This window comes from Ostrinia furnacalis, unplaced genomic scaffold (genome assembly GCF_004193835.3).
Source record: "Ostrinia furnacalis isolate ACB-3 unplaced genomic scaffold, ASM419383v2 OfSCF6505, whole genome shotgun sequence".
NCBI lineage: Eukaryota > Metazoa > Arthropoda > Insecta > Lepidoptera > Crambidae > Ostrinia > Ostrinia furnacalis.
The window spans coordinates 13548-29757 of NW_021136744.1; the positions used below are offsets into that span (position 1 = coordinate 13548).

Sequence of the window (16210 nt, forward strand, 5' to 3'; positions counted from 1 at the left end):
TCAGCCTCATTGATTTTCACATTCGCAGCAAAATTTTTTTGTGCATCAAAATCGGCACGGACCCCGAGTATTTTAATTTCTCTCAAGCGTGGTAACCCTACCGGGACACATATTGTCAAACGGAGTTTATCCACCCCGGGACGCTACCGTCCGGCGCAGCCAGCCGTGACGGCGCCGGCCTGTGTTATCGCGGGCGGTGCATTAGCTGCGCGGGCGCGTGCCACGGAATACCTGTCTATTTGGATTGGCGGGATGAAGAGGATCTTCAGGAGATTCAAAGAGAGTAAGTGGAATCCTTATTTTTATTGTTTAAGGTCCAAATTCGACTGGTGCTTTTGCTGATTGATTCGATAAGGGTGATTGTCTCGACAAATGCAATATTTTGGCACGCGAGCAGATTAGGAAGAGGCACATGGAAATTAGCGTGCGTTTTCAACTGAGATTCTTGGGCATAAATTGACGTGAACTTCCTGAAATATTAAAATCCTTTTGTATTCGCCGCACATTGCCGCTGCATAATTTATGGCAATAATTATTACGGTTTTAACTTTCTTAAAAGAACTCTGAGATTCCACATAAAACATAACTAATACTTAGGTACTACCTAATTAAAGACCTCGTCTTAAAATTGTGCTCATCTATCTGCCACTACTTCGAATGAAGAAGAGGGAGAACAAGGATCCATTGGTATCTAAGCTACTTACTGCAAGCAATATTATTTAAGTAACTTACAATTCAACAAATTCATGGAAGTTATCTAATTTGGTAATTGTTTGGCCAATTAGGTCTAAGCGTCTTATTTGGCATGCGTGTGATCCGTGGGCGTAATCCGCAAAACGATTTCAGCGTTGGGCTGAGGGCCTAAGGCTCCATCTCTTTCATTGGCAACATCGTCTCGTAATGAGTAAGAGAGACGAGCAAAGATTATATCGACCTCGTTTGGTGTGGTAGGACCTCTGACTCACGCTGGTCACCCGCCCATATAAGATCGTGTAGCGGTGACTTTGGATTTGGATGGCTGTGGGACGATTACCACAATTCTTTGTTAGTCATGTAATTATAGTATTTGTTTCACATTAACTTGGCAAAAACAATAAAGATGCGCCAATGTTTTTAAAGCTTTAAAAGGTCAGAGATGGATGGAATGTTTCAGTAAATAGTCTAGTCTAGCTAGATACGCTCATAATTACTGAAATCTTGTTAATATGGAATTGTTCTGGTGTTCTGCACCGAAAAGGCCCGAGTTCAATTTCCGACAAGAGCGCAATATTGATCTTCAGAATCATGTCCAGTTTGTGAGTTCGAAAACTTCCCATTTGGCTATTTCATTGTTCTTATCACTATGCAGATAGAGATATAAAATGCATTCAACAGCCTTCCTGGTCGAGAGATTAAGCCAGATTTCCTAAACTCATGCAGTGGTCCGTAGAATTTGGAATTTCGCTGAAGACAAAATGTTTCATGATCATGAATTCGTGATATATCTATTGTGTTGTTACGAATAACAGTTACCCAGTTGCTGAAGTAGAACCTTTGTTAGTTCCGCGTCAAGATTAAGATAAGCAGAGCAAGATAGCGTACTTACACGTTTCGCTCATACCCTATTCTTAAAAAAACAAAATGGCTTGCTCATGACGAGCGCATTACTTTTTATGAACCCTGCAATCAATTACTCAGTTCGACGACTTGCGCCCGCGCTTGCATAATTCTTACTTGTTTATTAAATCGGCGTAGTATCGCGTAAATTAATCGTCTTCATGGTCATGGCTAGTTTGAGAGCAAAAGGAGTGAAGCAGGGATTCTCAAACTTCAACGCGTACCCCCAAATAATAAGAATTTTGGAGACTGCAACAACAATACTACCCTGGGGTGCACCATCTTACTTTTTCTTTATCAAACGTCAAAAGTCGGTCAAATTCCATACAAAATACTGGTTATACACAACCTCATACACAACAAACAACCGAGGTTCAGTCAGAGCTTTGAGCTTATTTATTTCATCCAGATAAATATATTGTCCGCGTTCTTCCAATACAAACTCAACAAAAATCTGTAGAATAATAAAGGTTAATCCGTTCACATGACTTGCATGCATGGCAAGCGGTAACAATAAAATAAAATTTGCCTGCAGCTGCTCCGGTAGCTGCACGAACACACCGTAATAAAAGCAATCAGGTAGTCGTGACCCCACGTATGTAATGAATTAATTAATGTAACATTTAAATTAGTATTGATTTTGATAGTCAAATTATAGAATACAAAACTATAGGAAAACTTTTTTATTGTAAAAATATAGAGGTTGAGAGTCCTTTTCGCTTACGTGCTTTTATTGATGCTGCTAAAGTAGGCGGCTTCAAGCTAGATATTAGCTGTCCTTCCGAAAAAGCTGATAAAATAGGTGTTGTTTTCTATCATAGTCACGATTTAACAAAAATGGAAATGTAGGAAAGTCACGAGATTTTTCCAGTTAAAAGTTCCACTGGTTTTCAGCTCGGAAGTAGAAAACTACCCTACTTTATCGACTGTATAAAACATTGTGTGTTATCCTTACTGAGTGGTGCTGCGTTTACTACTTTGAGAAACCCTGGAATGAAGCATCGGATACAGCTAGAGTCGGCTAATTCCTACTCGGCCCGCCCAGTTTTCGTCGGTGCGTGCGTGTGTACGCGCCGATCGATGCCGTGTATCGTAATTGCATCTCTATGGTCAGTAATAATAAAATGAGCCATAGTCGCCGGTGATATACGTACCTGTCTTAGAATCCAGCCTTTGGAGTCTGGATTCTGGACAGCTGCGTCGGTGTAATGGTGGTATATGTGCTGATCGCAGTGTTAGAGAATTCAAAAATGTTACGTGACAGACAAGTATTTTGATAATGTTTACTACGCAGCTTTATCAGCCAGGTATGACTGATTCCCGTGAAAAAACTTAAGGGTTACACGTCATGCTTCTTAAACCTTCATTAGTTTCGCTGAGCGTATGATAAAATGCTTGTAAAGTCGCTAGTTTTTCTTTGTTTTTGTTATGTTTCAAATTAAAGTCGGGCATTTATGCCTACTTATACGTCTTGTAGTTAATGTTTTTTCACGAAAATACCTCGATACTGGGATTAATCAGACGTTACAATGTAGCGCAAAGGTTTCACCGCCTCTCTACATTTCTTCAGAACAAGATTACATACCATCTGAAAGGTTGTTCTCAGAAACCATTTAAAAATTTACAGATTACACAAAAGTAGGTGAGGTCGTGCCCGAGAGCTGAGGCGTTGCAATTTCGAAATTGTTCAGTTGGGCCGTCACCATGACAGGGCGAGTGTCCACGGGCGGCGCGGGCGCAGGTTAGAGGTCGGCGCGCAGACGAGGCCCGCCCCCCTAATTGCCGCGCCCCACGCAAATAAATAATTTTTATTCACCGGCGAGATCACGCTCCCTCTTGACCTTAAATTACTGTACGTAAAGCTCTTTTTTGTTAAATTTTAATCGGTTTCCCGAATGCCAATGGAATACCTTCGTGGGCACCGAAAAGCAGCCAGCGAGCGATGATCGCGCTTTTGTGATACCATCGCCTGCGTCGAATTGTTAATGATACGTTCTCGGCCTCGCACAGATGTAATAATTAAACTTTTTGAGATAAAGCACATACATACATTACGCGGGTATGTGAGAATAAAACAATTTCGGTACTCTACCGATTCCGTTGGCCCCGCTGGGTCAGCACCGCCAATATATGCAGATATGCAAGCATTTTTGTCTTTATTGTGTTTCCTTGTTACTTGTCTCCACAAAACTTTCGCTGCATACATTTATATCCTTATCCGTGAAAATACATGGAATTTCTTATGGCTTTTCATGCACTATCATAAAATAAATTATCTTTATGGTTTTTGAATCTATATATATAAAAATGAAACCCGTTTCGCGTTGTCACGGCATCACGTGTGAACGGCTGAACCGATTTCGATAATTCTTTTTTTTAAATGTTTGTGGAAGTCCAAGGATGGTTCTTACGGAAAAAAATATTAAGAAAATCTCTACGCTAAGGCGGTACGAAGTTCGCCGGGACAGCTAGTTCTTAATAAATTCTTTCTTTGGCATATGTTGCTGTTCTCGAGTGGGTAGGTAGCTGTACTTGACTGCATACCATACGATTTTATTGGATTGCATTTCCTTTCGGCAAGATCAAATCAAGAGCTAAAACATGTGCCTAGTTACATGACTTGGTGTGATGTAGATAAAAAGTTTTAAAATGAAATACGAGTAAATTAAAAAAAATATTCGCAACTTAATAGCAACGATTAACAAAAGAATTTAAATACTGAAGAATTTATTCAACTGATAGAAAAGGTTAAAAATTCGCCTTTCTTTGATGACATCTCATCAAAACTCTACATTTACTACAAAGTTGCTTTCATTTGCAAGCGACGTGCACAAAGGAATGACAGAGCATTTGATTGTAATGATGCCCGTCCAAGTTAACATTCTTCTCAAATTGCATTCGCTCTAAGATAAACTTTGCAAGTTGCAGATTTTGTAATCCTACGCGATTGAGGCGGTCAGTGAAATAGCGCAAAGTGGAAGCGACATCTCCCCGAGCATGTCCCATCGATGAGCATCGCAAATTGAAGGTAGGCAAGTAAAACATGGGTATGGTGTTATTTGAGAATAATTACACATTTCAGGGTCTTGAGATTCACCCTTGTAGAAACAAGAGCGATACTATAAGGAAGGGAAAAAGCTAATAAATTAAGTTTCTGAAAATGACATTTCAGTCCCGTGTTCTATGAAACCACAAGCTTGTGATTGGTGGAATTTCAATATTTGGAGCATGTTGAAGAAATTTTCTTTCATGAAGTTCTAGGTAATATCCGCTTAAACGCAGCCAAAAGCATACACGCGACGATGTCGAAGGCATTTTAACGATTTATTACCCAAAGCAATTTCAAATTTCTTTGTGGTACATGCTATTTCCAGCTTCCATAATCGAGGCGCGGATTCCGCACGTCTCTCACCCATTTTCTAGAGATGTCACCATGACGCTCGGGTGGCCGCGACGAATCGCGAGACGTTTGCGATTATTGATTGGTCACAGTGTGTTTTGTCGCGTTAGGAAAGCGCTCCACTGACCTGAGACTAAATTCGCTTTTTATTGTTGATAATGCAGACTCATTATCGAATGCAAATCATTCGCCATGCGCGCCCAGACTGATTAGAAACCTGTTGGTTATGTATCAAATGCAAGACCCAAGAGTTCAAAGGAAACCTACGACCTGAGATGAAATGGAAAGAAGGAGACACGAACGAGTAATAATAAAAGGAATTGAAATGTATGGAATGGATACGTTATTGAAGTGATCATGAAACGACTGACTCTGCAAACAATCTAAAAGACTCTACCAGGAAGAATACGTATTGTCTACCACTGAGATAAAACATTGTTGAATGGTATCGTTGGATGCAAACACTGCCATCAACATCATAGCGATCGCGATCCTATGATTGAGGAAGTGAAGGCAAAAATATAATCTCTACATTTTCTCGGTAAAGTATGCGAGAATCATTGTGAATTTTCGTTTATTATTCAAAAATGTGCTCGTGAGTGCGCGAGTCGGGACCCGACGCCGACACTCGACGTAATGCGCCCGCGCAATTTCGCCTTTTCGCCGATTGCTGCGTGCGAGTCGGGTGCGAGACCGCGGCCCGCCCGCCGCATAGGGGAAGTATGGTCGGCAGACCAATGCCTAATGACTAGTTGCATTAAAGATGCATTACTTGTCAGGGCAAATATACTGTAGGTTAATCTAGACTTAAATGCCGACCTTTCTTGAATGGCTTTCTGGAATTAAATTGCATTTATAATTCATTTTAATACTCACGATTCTAAACAACCCGCGATTCTGAACGTGGCGCACATTATTCTCCATTAAATTATAGACGTGAGCTATGATTATCTGAAAAGCAAGAGTCATTGATTGGCATATTGTTACGTCGAGCTGGATTACCATAATCATATTGGCAGTATATTACGGCTACTACGCCCAAAATAACTTTCACTATGGCCAAAGCCGAACCAAAATCGCGGGAGTTTGTGTTGTGTGTTACGCGCGCGCGCAGTGTTCTCACGGTGCAATTATCGGTTGCCTACGGAGCCTGCACTTGCCACTTACCTTAATTTTGTTCCCGCTCTACCAAACTGATTCCTGCCCGCATCTGTGAGTCTGGTGGTTGCTAATTTCAGTTCATTTGTTTGTGTTAAATAAACGGTGTAATGCAAAAAAGCTACAGCGTGCATTGGATTTTCTCATCGTTTCGTATTATTTACAATTTGCATCAATTAAAATCTGTTATGATCAGTAAGTTGGTAAAAAACGGGAGCGAAAATTCTCAAGAGATTGTAATTTCGTAGGAGTGAGGCTGTATCACAATAAGTCGATAATTATTAGGTACCACCTATATCCTAAGCTGCGTGGGGGGCGTTTCTAAAAATATTCCAACATAATGAGTTATCGATAGTGATCTTCGTAATAACACGCTTAAACTGATCACTAGTTCAAAGTTTAAGTATTAAATAAAAAAGGAACAAATAATTTATGTCTATTTATTATGAAACATTTTATAGAGGACTTAGTATTTGCCCGCGGCTCCCCACACGTGGATTTCGTATCAAAAGAAAGATCGCACATCTTGAAATGTATGTAGATATGAAACTCTATCAGTCATAAACATGTAGCTTATTTTGGTAAAAAAAAGTCGTGCAGTTTGGGAATCCCTGTCTATTATAGTAGAAACCCTAAACGGGTCAATAACAAAGTGTTATAGAATCAAAAGTGCAAAATTTTAATATGCATTCTGTTTATGAGTGTAAATTATATTTTCGTCAGAAGACCTTCAAAAATTCCATGGCAGATTTAAACCATTTTCAGCAATCTGAGGGTCTATGGCCACTGTACAGTGAACCTTGCGAGCTTGTCTTATGGTTGAAAAATCAAACCCCAACATAAAGGGTTAAGGAATTCGTGGAGTAACACCTGTGCTCTTCATCATCCAAATCAGAAATCTTTGAGGAATTTGAAAAATCACGCATTTCGTGGGCCAACAATGGGTATGCGTGCGCATAGCTTCCCTGTCACGGTGCGACGCGCGTACGCACGTTTTGGGCGGATCGTGTCGCGGGGCGCATTCCGCCTGTAGGGTAGGCTGGTGACAATAAAAAAGCCAGACCACATTTTTCAAAATCTTTTACCCCAATTTTCTCTACGGTCAAAGTACCGGTTTTCTAGCTAAAGAATATCAGTAATCTGTATCATGTAAACTAATTTTAGTCGCTTATCCGATATTTTGACGGTTGTTCTGATAAGAAGGGAATGCCCTACCGCCTGGTCACCCTACTCGCGATACATTCCCACCATAGCGATATGCTCGTGAGTTCGGTTATCCGTTGTCTTCCATTTTCATGGCTAATTTATGGATGATAGATATGTGAAATGGAATGTAACACAACCCGAGCTTTTGGGATGCGTTCTTTATACCAAGTGTGCATATATCAAAACCAAAAAAGGCGAGTTTGCGAAAAATTTATTGTTCTTCGTTTTTATGAGACTTCGTCTCAAACTAAATTCGTATTGATTAACTATTGTGTATAAATGCAGAAAGACATAGAAATGCACCTAATTCGCGCGTAGGCGGCACACGCTACAAGAACAACAGCTATAGCGTGAGAATCGGCCCCGGATAGTCATTGTCAGATATCTTTACTGATGAATAACTGTTTACATAGATAAGTCAATAATTCAATATGCAATAACTAATAAATTTGCGTTCGGTAGTGTAATAGAATTTATAATCCTGATTGGGAGAGCAATCGTCATCGGGATATAGAGCCGTCAATTGCTTAAGGCTACAGGTTCATAAGAAACTGTCTGCAACCGAAGTAACTGTAACAATAACGACACAACCAATGCATAGCAATAAACTTAATTAAAAGAGCAATAACGACGTAAAATAAGACGCAGGCGCAGACAAACTGTGATCGCGACACGAGCCGCAACCGTCGCACTTTCCAATTTTGAGGAATGTACAAAATACTAAATGTTGTCTGGGTTCATAAATAAAGAATAAAACTGACGCTACACATGTTACGAGAATCTAGATAAACAAACTAATACTTTCGAAGCTATAATTTGTATCTTTACGGGCCTAGAGATTGGAAAACTTAACAATACATTTCTGAAATAGGTATGCACCAGTGAACAGACCATATGCGCATGGACACAATATAAAATTATTTGTATCAAATGATCAAATCGCATCGCAGTGGTTCGGTCGGCGACAATCAGGGAATTGGAATCGAATTATCATTAATTTCCATTTAGATTTGGGTTGGTTGGTAGACAACAGTGCGGTTGCACTTGCAAGTGTTTCTAAATGTTCACTTTCTAAACCTAATCAGCCATTTCGGAACATAAAGATGGCTGCTGATGAGCTAATTAGTACGCGTATGCTACTCCGAGACCATGTCTCTGGGTTTACAAGCTCTATCTACTAAGTCTGGGACTAGGCAACTGAACTATAAAAAGATGTGTACGAATTAAATTGAATGCATCAGCTAACAGTGCTAACTTATTTAACTGAAATCAGTAGGCAAGCTATCAGCCCCCCTAGACATGTTGCACTTTTTGAATCCGTCAAAAAAACTTTCGACCACTTTTCGACTGGTTTGCGATTTTATTGTGCACTTTGTCTAGACCCACTGGATGGATGATGATCAATATTGAATAAGTTTAAATCGCAAGATTGAGTCAATAAAAAGTAAATGATTACTTTTGTTGAGCTGCGAAACTTTCGTCGTGTTTGCCAATTTTACCATCCGCTGAATTACTCTCACCATCATAAAATAAATTATTGGGGATACATTAACATAATTCGAGCTGACACAAGTTATCTGAACAAACAAAATTTTAAACCGGATTTTTATTTTATTGATCCATATAATCCTAATTTGTTACCCATAAACCCGGCGTATAAAGTTCGGGGGACCCTTGAGGTTATGTGCGTTGATAATTCGCGGTTTTTTGGATGTATAAAAAAGGAACATTCCACTCTAATAATAAGTAAAAGGGAGGCACTCCAACTGCACCAAGTCTAGCACATGCAAGCATACATTGCCAACATAATTCACATTTAACACCAAAGTGCATTGAAAAGCTGAGGTTTCAATGGGACCAGCTTTGAAATCTCAGAACAGTTACCAATGCCGAACTAATTAACTGACCAAGACTAACTTAATCGAGATGATTTTGTCATTATTGTCGTTCTAAATTGTTGTTGTTGATCTGATAGGGAAAGTCCATGGTACAGAACAACTGTCAATAATTTCGGCTTAAAAACAGCAGCCAAAAACTTTTTTCGAGTTGCGCTTAGAAGATCAAATATTATTAATTCTATGAATAAAGCCTCGATTGAAACAAACAACTTAATTACGCAGTTACGTAAATAACTAAAGAAAGAGAATAAGTTCGCAGTGAGAATCTACTGGCGCGGCGCATACTGGTCATTATAACGCGCGTTGAAGAGCGCGTACCCGCAGATATTTCGTACGTCAGTGCTGGTAACGTAATTGAAACACAGAGAAAGGAAACCTTGCATGTTGCCGTAAATTGCTAGGAAGATTGAATGCTGTTGAGGTTTACTACTAAAACGTAAGTATCTGTTAGTCAAAATGTTCTTGGAGTGTACATGGGAGAGACTAGCAGAGTAAACAGGGATAGAAGAATTTAATCAAGGAAAAGCATTGTTCATACTGGCGAATATAATTTATTTACAGTAAGCTATTGCCTACACCGCTATCCAAATAAACGATTATCATGATTAATGTAGAGTTCATGATAAGTTTTAACTAACCGTAACATAATTAAGTACTACCTGAACAATTTCCAAAGCAGGCAACCTGGCTGTCAACAAAAGTCCAGTTAACAACAAAGTTGTTGTCTCACTGATCACACAATGCGTTAGAATGTACTTTTGTTATTAAGCTAACGAAAAACAAACACAGGTGTCGAAACACCGAACAACTAATTTAAAAGCGTGAGAAGTGTTAAAACGTCTGCCCGCCGTTTAGAACGCATTGTTTTGCGCTTAGCAGCTAATTACAGATTCGTGACGAAGAGATTTACAGTATCGTGGCTCGGTTATGCGAACGCCCGACAAAAATCTACAAAGTGTATTATTATGTAATTTATTTAGTCTTTATTACGAGCTAACGAACGTGCTTTAGAAACTAAGACAGTATCTATTCCTAAATTATTAGCACATTTTAAAAGCGCTCCAACAAGGAAGTATTTTAGGACCAGCTTTATTAAATGTTATTTAATACAATATCTGGATGACGTCTAGCTTCAATTCATACAAGTGGGTACAAATAGTAAATTAAATGATAAACGTTATGTTCTATAAATGAGCTGAAAGTTTAGAGCCTCGTAATAGTGGTTCATTGACAAATACTCGTATCTTATAAAAACACACAAGTAGTATTCATTAGAGAATGCATAATGAAGCCTGTTCGTGACCGAAGGCTGCGGATCGTGTGGCCGCGGCCGGGGCGCGTAGCGTACGGCGCCCGCGCAGCCGTGAGAATGCGCGGGGTTTGGCGGAGGGTCTCGGCGATAGTGTATCAGCGAGGGCAGTGCTGGGCGCGAGGCCGCGCACGGTGGGCGGACACCACTCCGCTCGGCTCGGAAGCCGCACCCGCCACCCGCGTCCACGGCAGCGCGCGTACCCTCAGGACTGCATTGTTCCACACACCACTCGCGCGCCCACTCTCATTGTTTTGACTGCGCCTTTATTATTTATGCCCAATAATCCGCTCAGCTGACTGTGGTAATAACACCCGTATTAATTGCATCCGCCGAGGAGTTACGATCGATTGTAATTTAATTTATGATTAATCGGACGCATTTCGTTTGCAGAGATCTCGTTTAAGGAGTCACCGCCGCCGTACCGCGAGAGTGATGACCAAGGAGAGCGCCATCGGGAGTTTAACGATCCGGTACGTCGTTAATTGATATTAATTATCATCAACTGTGTCGCGATTAATTAAACAAAAAGCCGAATAAATATTTGTGTACCTGTTTCAGGTTAGTGCGCCAGCGTGCGAAGTCTTAGACTTGTTGGCGAACTGTAAAATCGCGCCACGAGCAGATGAAAGTCAGGAATCGGAGGTCGAGTACGCGGAAATCAAAGACATGGGGCTGTGGCACTCCACGCCCCTGGCGCACCGGCACAAGTCCAAGATATCGCTGACGTGGGTGCTCAAGGAAAACTTGGAGAGCACGAAATTACCGCTAGATAAACTGCAAAATGAAGACAAGACGAGAAAAACAAACAGCAATAACGTCGATCGGCATCAACGTCATAATCAGAAGTTCAATGAAAACGAACGTTATCGAAAGTGCAAGTATAGAGATGTGAAAGACAGAGTCGTGGGACGCAATGAGTACTATCATAATTTGAAGTTTAGGAGTGCGTGCGAAGAGTTTGTGAATGGTCAGGACACTTTTTCTGATGACACTAGTGTGGCTACCGAGGAGTACACAAGGAAGAAGCACCGGCATCGGCATAGAAGGAAGAAGAAGAGCAGTAAGTTCGGCTACGATATAAGAGATTTGGACAGCTTCTTAAGCGAGGTGAGCTTTCTGACTTATAATTGCATGTTTTTGTAATCAAATCATTCACTAATGCAAGTGTTAAAAATAATAATGTAAAATTAAAGTAATTGACGGGTCAATAGCTGCACCATGAAATTTGAACGGACTCTTAAAGCCAGAAATAATTAAGAATGTATTGTGTAACCTGTTTTAATTTACGAAAAAAGTAATTCATCATCCTTCGGCGCATTATATCGAGTATTAACGGGCTCTCCGTACAAAAGAATTTAAATGCACTTGTAAATCTCGCTCATTACTCATTTCTGCAATGTTATTATGACATTATGGTATACAATCTGTTTTTTGTGCGTATCCCGAGCGAGTATTGAACATTGTAGGCCGCGAAATTGGCGCAAAATTGGACAAGGCACAAATTGCTCGTCATTTTCGAAATCTTTGGGAACGTTTAATAAAGAGTTTCGCTTTGGGCTTCGGAACGGACGATTACCGGGCATTATCTTCGGGATAATAATCCGTATTGTTATGTTCTTTTGGCCTATTTTGGTGTCGTCGGCGGCTTAACGTTAATCTTAAAGTGGACGGGTCCATTCATCAATGCAGTTTATTTAAAACAACAATATATCTTGGTGAGGTTAAGCGTTACGGTGTTAATAGGCTAGTTGCCTAAAAAAATTTTTTTAGTCCGTAATGTTTAATATCAAAAAATATTGGACACATATAATTTTATTTGTCAATCTAACAAATAATTACATAGTTATGGTGCGTTGAAGTTGCGCACGACGTCACAACGTGCGGCATTTTTAAGCAAGCGTTGACGTCACGGGCCTCTTCTTATGAACTTTGGGGCGCTTTATCTCTTTAAATTTTCATTAGTTTGAAAAAGTGAAAAATACGTGTAGAGTATTTTTTGATAAGTTAACTGACGGACTAATTAAAACTCTTGCTTTTTGACCCAGGCAACATCCCCATTGCGCAGGACCATTCGACTCGTAATGTTAAATTTAATGGGAGACTATAGGTTCATATACGTTGCAGTTGTTCGTTTCCGACCTTTGAACATTTATAATTTATTGAGTGTGAAATGTAATGTGTCATTTGAGAAATAATTTATGAACTGAGTTCCTCCGTGTCATAAATCTGAAACATTAAGCTTGAATATTTATTACTCTTTTACCTGTGGTTTTGAATGGAAATTAGATCGCTTCATGGATTACATTGGCTATTTTTATTCTGGAGACTCACACAGTGTGCATGCCATAATTAACTTGCCGCGAATAAAGCTCATTCACGTTCGATACAATTAAAAACTTTTTATGAGGGTCATTAAGTTTCGATTTCTATAAAGCGTTTGACCAAGTCTATCTTAGTGCATTAAGTACTTTACTACCAAGTATCGTGCATACATTAATCAATTACCTAACTGCCATTTATAGGCCTCGATAGACCGGCCGGGCAACATTCCGGTGGTGGTGGCGTACCCTACAACTCTTTACCAGACGCAAAAGGACTCCCAAAGGGAGTTAACTTTGCCCCTCGGGACTGTCGTCAATGCTGTGTTCAAGAACCAGCAGTGGCTATATGTGCAGACGCCGCATGGGGACGAAGGATACGTCATGTATAACGCATGCCTGCCGCTAGGGATTTTGCCTAACAGGTACGTTTAATTACAAAGTTAGTAATTCAGTAACAATCAGGAAGCATATCTATTCTTAAGGATGAGAGATGACAGTATACGCAAACACTCAAGGGGCGGCGATACCTATAATGAACATAAACTTGCCTACATTGTATACTCAGGAATAATTAAAGGTCGCTCCGTAAAGTGGTTTCAATTCGATTCGTATTACACAGAGAGATATAACCAATANGACCAATATTTAAAATTGGTTTAGATCGATAAATATGCAAGTGCATTTTGCTTTTGAAATGGTAAATAATATATGTAGTTGGACTATTTTGGTATGGATTGAAATATAGACAGACGTACCTATTACGGCGTAAAACGTAAAATTTACGCGAATTTGTTTTCATAGGGTTCCTCAGGGTTCCCTATGAAAATATACCTTAGTCGGTAGATCGTTCGTTCGTTCGGTCGTTTCAGCCAAATGACGGACGTCCACTGCTGGACAAAGGCCTCCTCCAAAGTTTTCCACAATGCACGGTCCTGCGCTGCCCGCATCCAGGCTCTTCCCGCGACCTTTACGAGATCGTCGGTCCACCTAGTAGGAGAACTTTTCTGCCCCAACGGCCATCGTCTCTACGAGCTATGTGCCCCGCCCACTGCCACTTGGTTTTAGCAATTCGGTAGATAATGACAGTTAAAATTGATCGAAAAATTCGTCTTTTTCAGGTCATCGCCCCAAAAGAAGACGCCTTGCTGGGAGAGCAGCACGGACATCTACCCGCGGCCGTGCGGGAACCTCACGGACACAGAAAAGGAGCAACTGCGCGGGCGCACCCGCTCCGAGTCGCACTACCGTCCTCGGCGCCGCGTCAACAACTGCGCTGAAAAGGACTTTGACACCATATACCTAAAGACCAAATCCGTCTGCTCCAACATCGACCGAGTCCACGAAAAAGAAAATCTAAAAGTGAAAAGACAAACGTTGTTGGTGGTTAACAGTGACTATAGGGGCAGTGACTTGAACAGAACTCTGTCAGTGCAGCAGGGAGACGTGGTGATATTAGTGCAAGGGACCGCAGTGGAATCGGACGTTGACGCCGAGTGGTTCTATGTTAGGAAGAAAGATGGCACACAGGGTTTCATACCGGCCGCCATTGCTGGTCATGGTTATATTTGAATGTGTGTATAATATTGTGTATAAAAGCTTCAAATCCACACTTTGGCCACTGCAACTAATCAAGATACATAATTCATGAATGTCATCAATCAGTATGAATAAAATCAAGTCCATGAAAGTATTATTTAACAATAAATAACTTGGTCTTATTTTTTAATGGCCAAGGTGTGTAGTGTGTGTAGAAAGTTTCAAAGACTACATTAGAGGTGTAAATTGTTAATAAAAACTGATAATTGTTTTAACTGACTTTTATTACAAACTTATACATAAGTTTATTTACTAAAACAACTATTTTAACTTACCGAAAATGTAATATTTGATCTCTGTAGTTGAATGTTGTGCACAAATCGATTTCGGGGCTTGAGCCTGCGATAGCCAGTACTTTATTGGGGCTCGTCCTCAACACTGCAGAATAGACTGTAGTAGCCGATACTGGTAGTTCAACTTTGATTTCTCCGGAGTAGTTCAACTGGTACAAATGCTTGGCTGTGCCTCCTGCTACTATACAATCATCGTGGAAGTAGGACACATGGATGCCATGGTCAGGTAGGTCGAATACTGTGACGGCGTCTAGTGAGCGTAGGTGCCATAGAGACAGGCGAGGGCCTCCACCACAAACCTTGAAAAAATATAGGTGTGATAAGTTCAAGAAATCATTCTAAATATTATATCATTGAAATAGAATAGGATAATACAAATTGCTTACAATCCAGTCATCTCCTAGGGCTGCAGAACCAACCCACTTGCCGATGTCTGGACGGCTGACTTTACTGTTGCTGTGGGGATTCAACTTGTTATGGGACTTGCCCATTCTTACATCCCATATGAGGACATCACCATCCTCCCCTGCAGTGACTAGCTGGTTATTCCTAAAAATAAAACTTTGATTTACTATAACAATTACTTTAAAGGTTTCTTTTCTAAATGCCTAACAAAGGAATAAGTACTGAAGATATTATCAATGATCATAGGGTGTAAAACGTAAAGATTTAGGTATTAATACTCACTTTCCATGAACTGAGTGTATGTAATCAGTGTGTCCAGTCATAACTGAGGTTTGCTGTCCATCCTCCAGATTGAAAACATACAGTTTATTATCGCCACAACCTGCATACAGCTTCCCTTCATCGTCAGACACCCAGAGGCTATTGACATCTATCTGTTCCAACGCAGACTGAGACGGTATTTTGATCACCCATGATGGTTTGCTCAGCTTTGCACCCAAAACACCCTTCCAGTCCCATCCATATATGAAATTAACAGATCCAACGATCAGAAACTTTTCTGTAGTAGCTAAACTGCATATATGATGGCCTGAATCAAGACTATGTATGTGTTTGGGCTGATTGTAATCCGTCGTAAGCAATTCGACTACAGGATTCAATATTCGATCAAGACTGAAAAAATAACAAGAAATTTTCATTAGAATATGAATACACACCACATTTTTCGCTTTCTGTAGTTATTTTCCACTTATTTTCTTTAAAATTGACTAAAATAAACTCACTCAAAAACTGCCAGTTGTCCATAGATATTGCCGGCGACTAAATATTTCCCACAAGGAGAAAATGTTTGGCCGAGAATTGTATTGTATAATATTTTATCCAGCATTTTGATGTAGATCGAAGTCACAGAAAGTACAAATAATAAAAAATATTTATTACTATTCACAAGAAATAATGGTAAACAAACTACATAACCTCAAACCCAAACAACAATGACGTATTTTTTTTAATGTTTGATTCCATTT

General features: G+C 40.1%; 2 protein-coding genes across 3 annotated transcripts; one reads left to right on the plus strand and one right to left on the minus strand.

The window, feature by feature from the left end:
* The first annotated feature begins 194 nt into the window (after nucleotides 1-194).
* Nucleotides 195-14685, plus strand: LOC114362429 (uncharacterized). Of its 2 annotated transcripts, none has more exons than XM_028317841.1 (5): nucleotides 195-283; nucleotides 10961-11040; nucleotides 11129-11677; nucleotides 13093-13313; nucleotides 14010-14685. In XM_028317841.1, the coding sequence occupies exons 1-5, from the start codon at nucleotides 253-255 to the stop codon at nucleotides 14458-14460; spliced, it is 1332 nt and encodes a 443-aa protein (XP_028173642.1). In that variant the 5' UTR covers nucleotides 195-252; the 3' UTR covers nucleotides 14461-14685. The 2 variants fall into 2 exon arrangements, with proteins under 2 accessions (XP_028173642.1, XP_028173643.1); XM_028317842.1 differs by lacking the exon at nucleotides 195-283 and adding an exon at nucleotides 5847-6208 and having other exon boundaries at nucleotides 14010-14684.
* An 8-nt stretch (nucleotides 14686-14693) lies between these two features.
* On the minus strand, nucleotides 14694-16182 carry thoc6 (THO complex subunit 6). Its single transcript, XM_028317843.1, has 4 exons — nucleotides 15968-16182; nucleotides 15468-15857; nucleotides 15167-15329; nucleotides 14694-15079 (listed from the first exon to the last, which is right to left on the minus strand). Exons 1-4 carry the CDS (start codon nucleotides 16069-16071, stop codon nucleotides 14759-14761), a joined length of 978 nt encoding a protein of 325 aa, XP_028173644.1. The 5' UTR covers nucleotides 16072-16182; the 3' UTR covers nucleotides 14694-14758.
* Nucleotides 16183-16210: the final 28 nt, after the last annotated feature.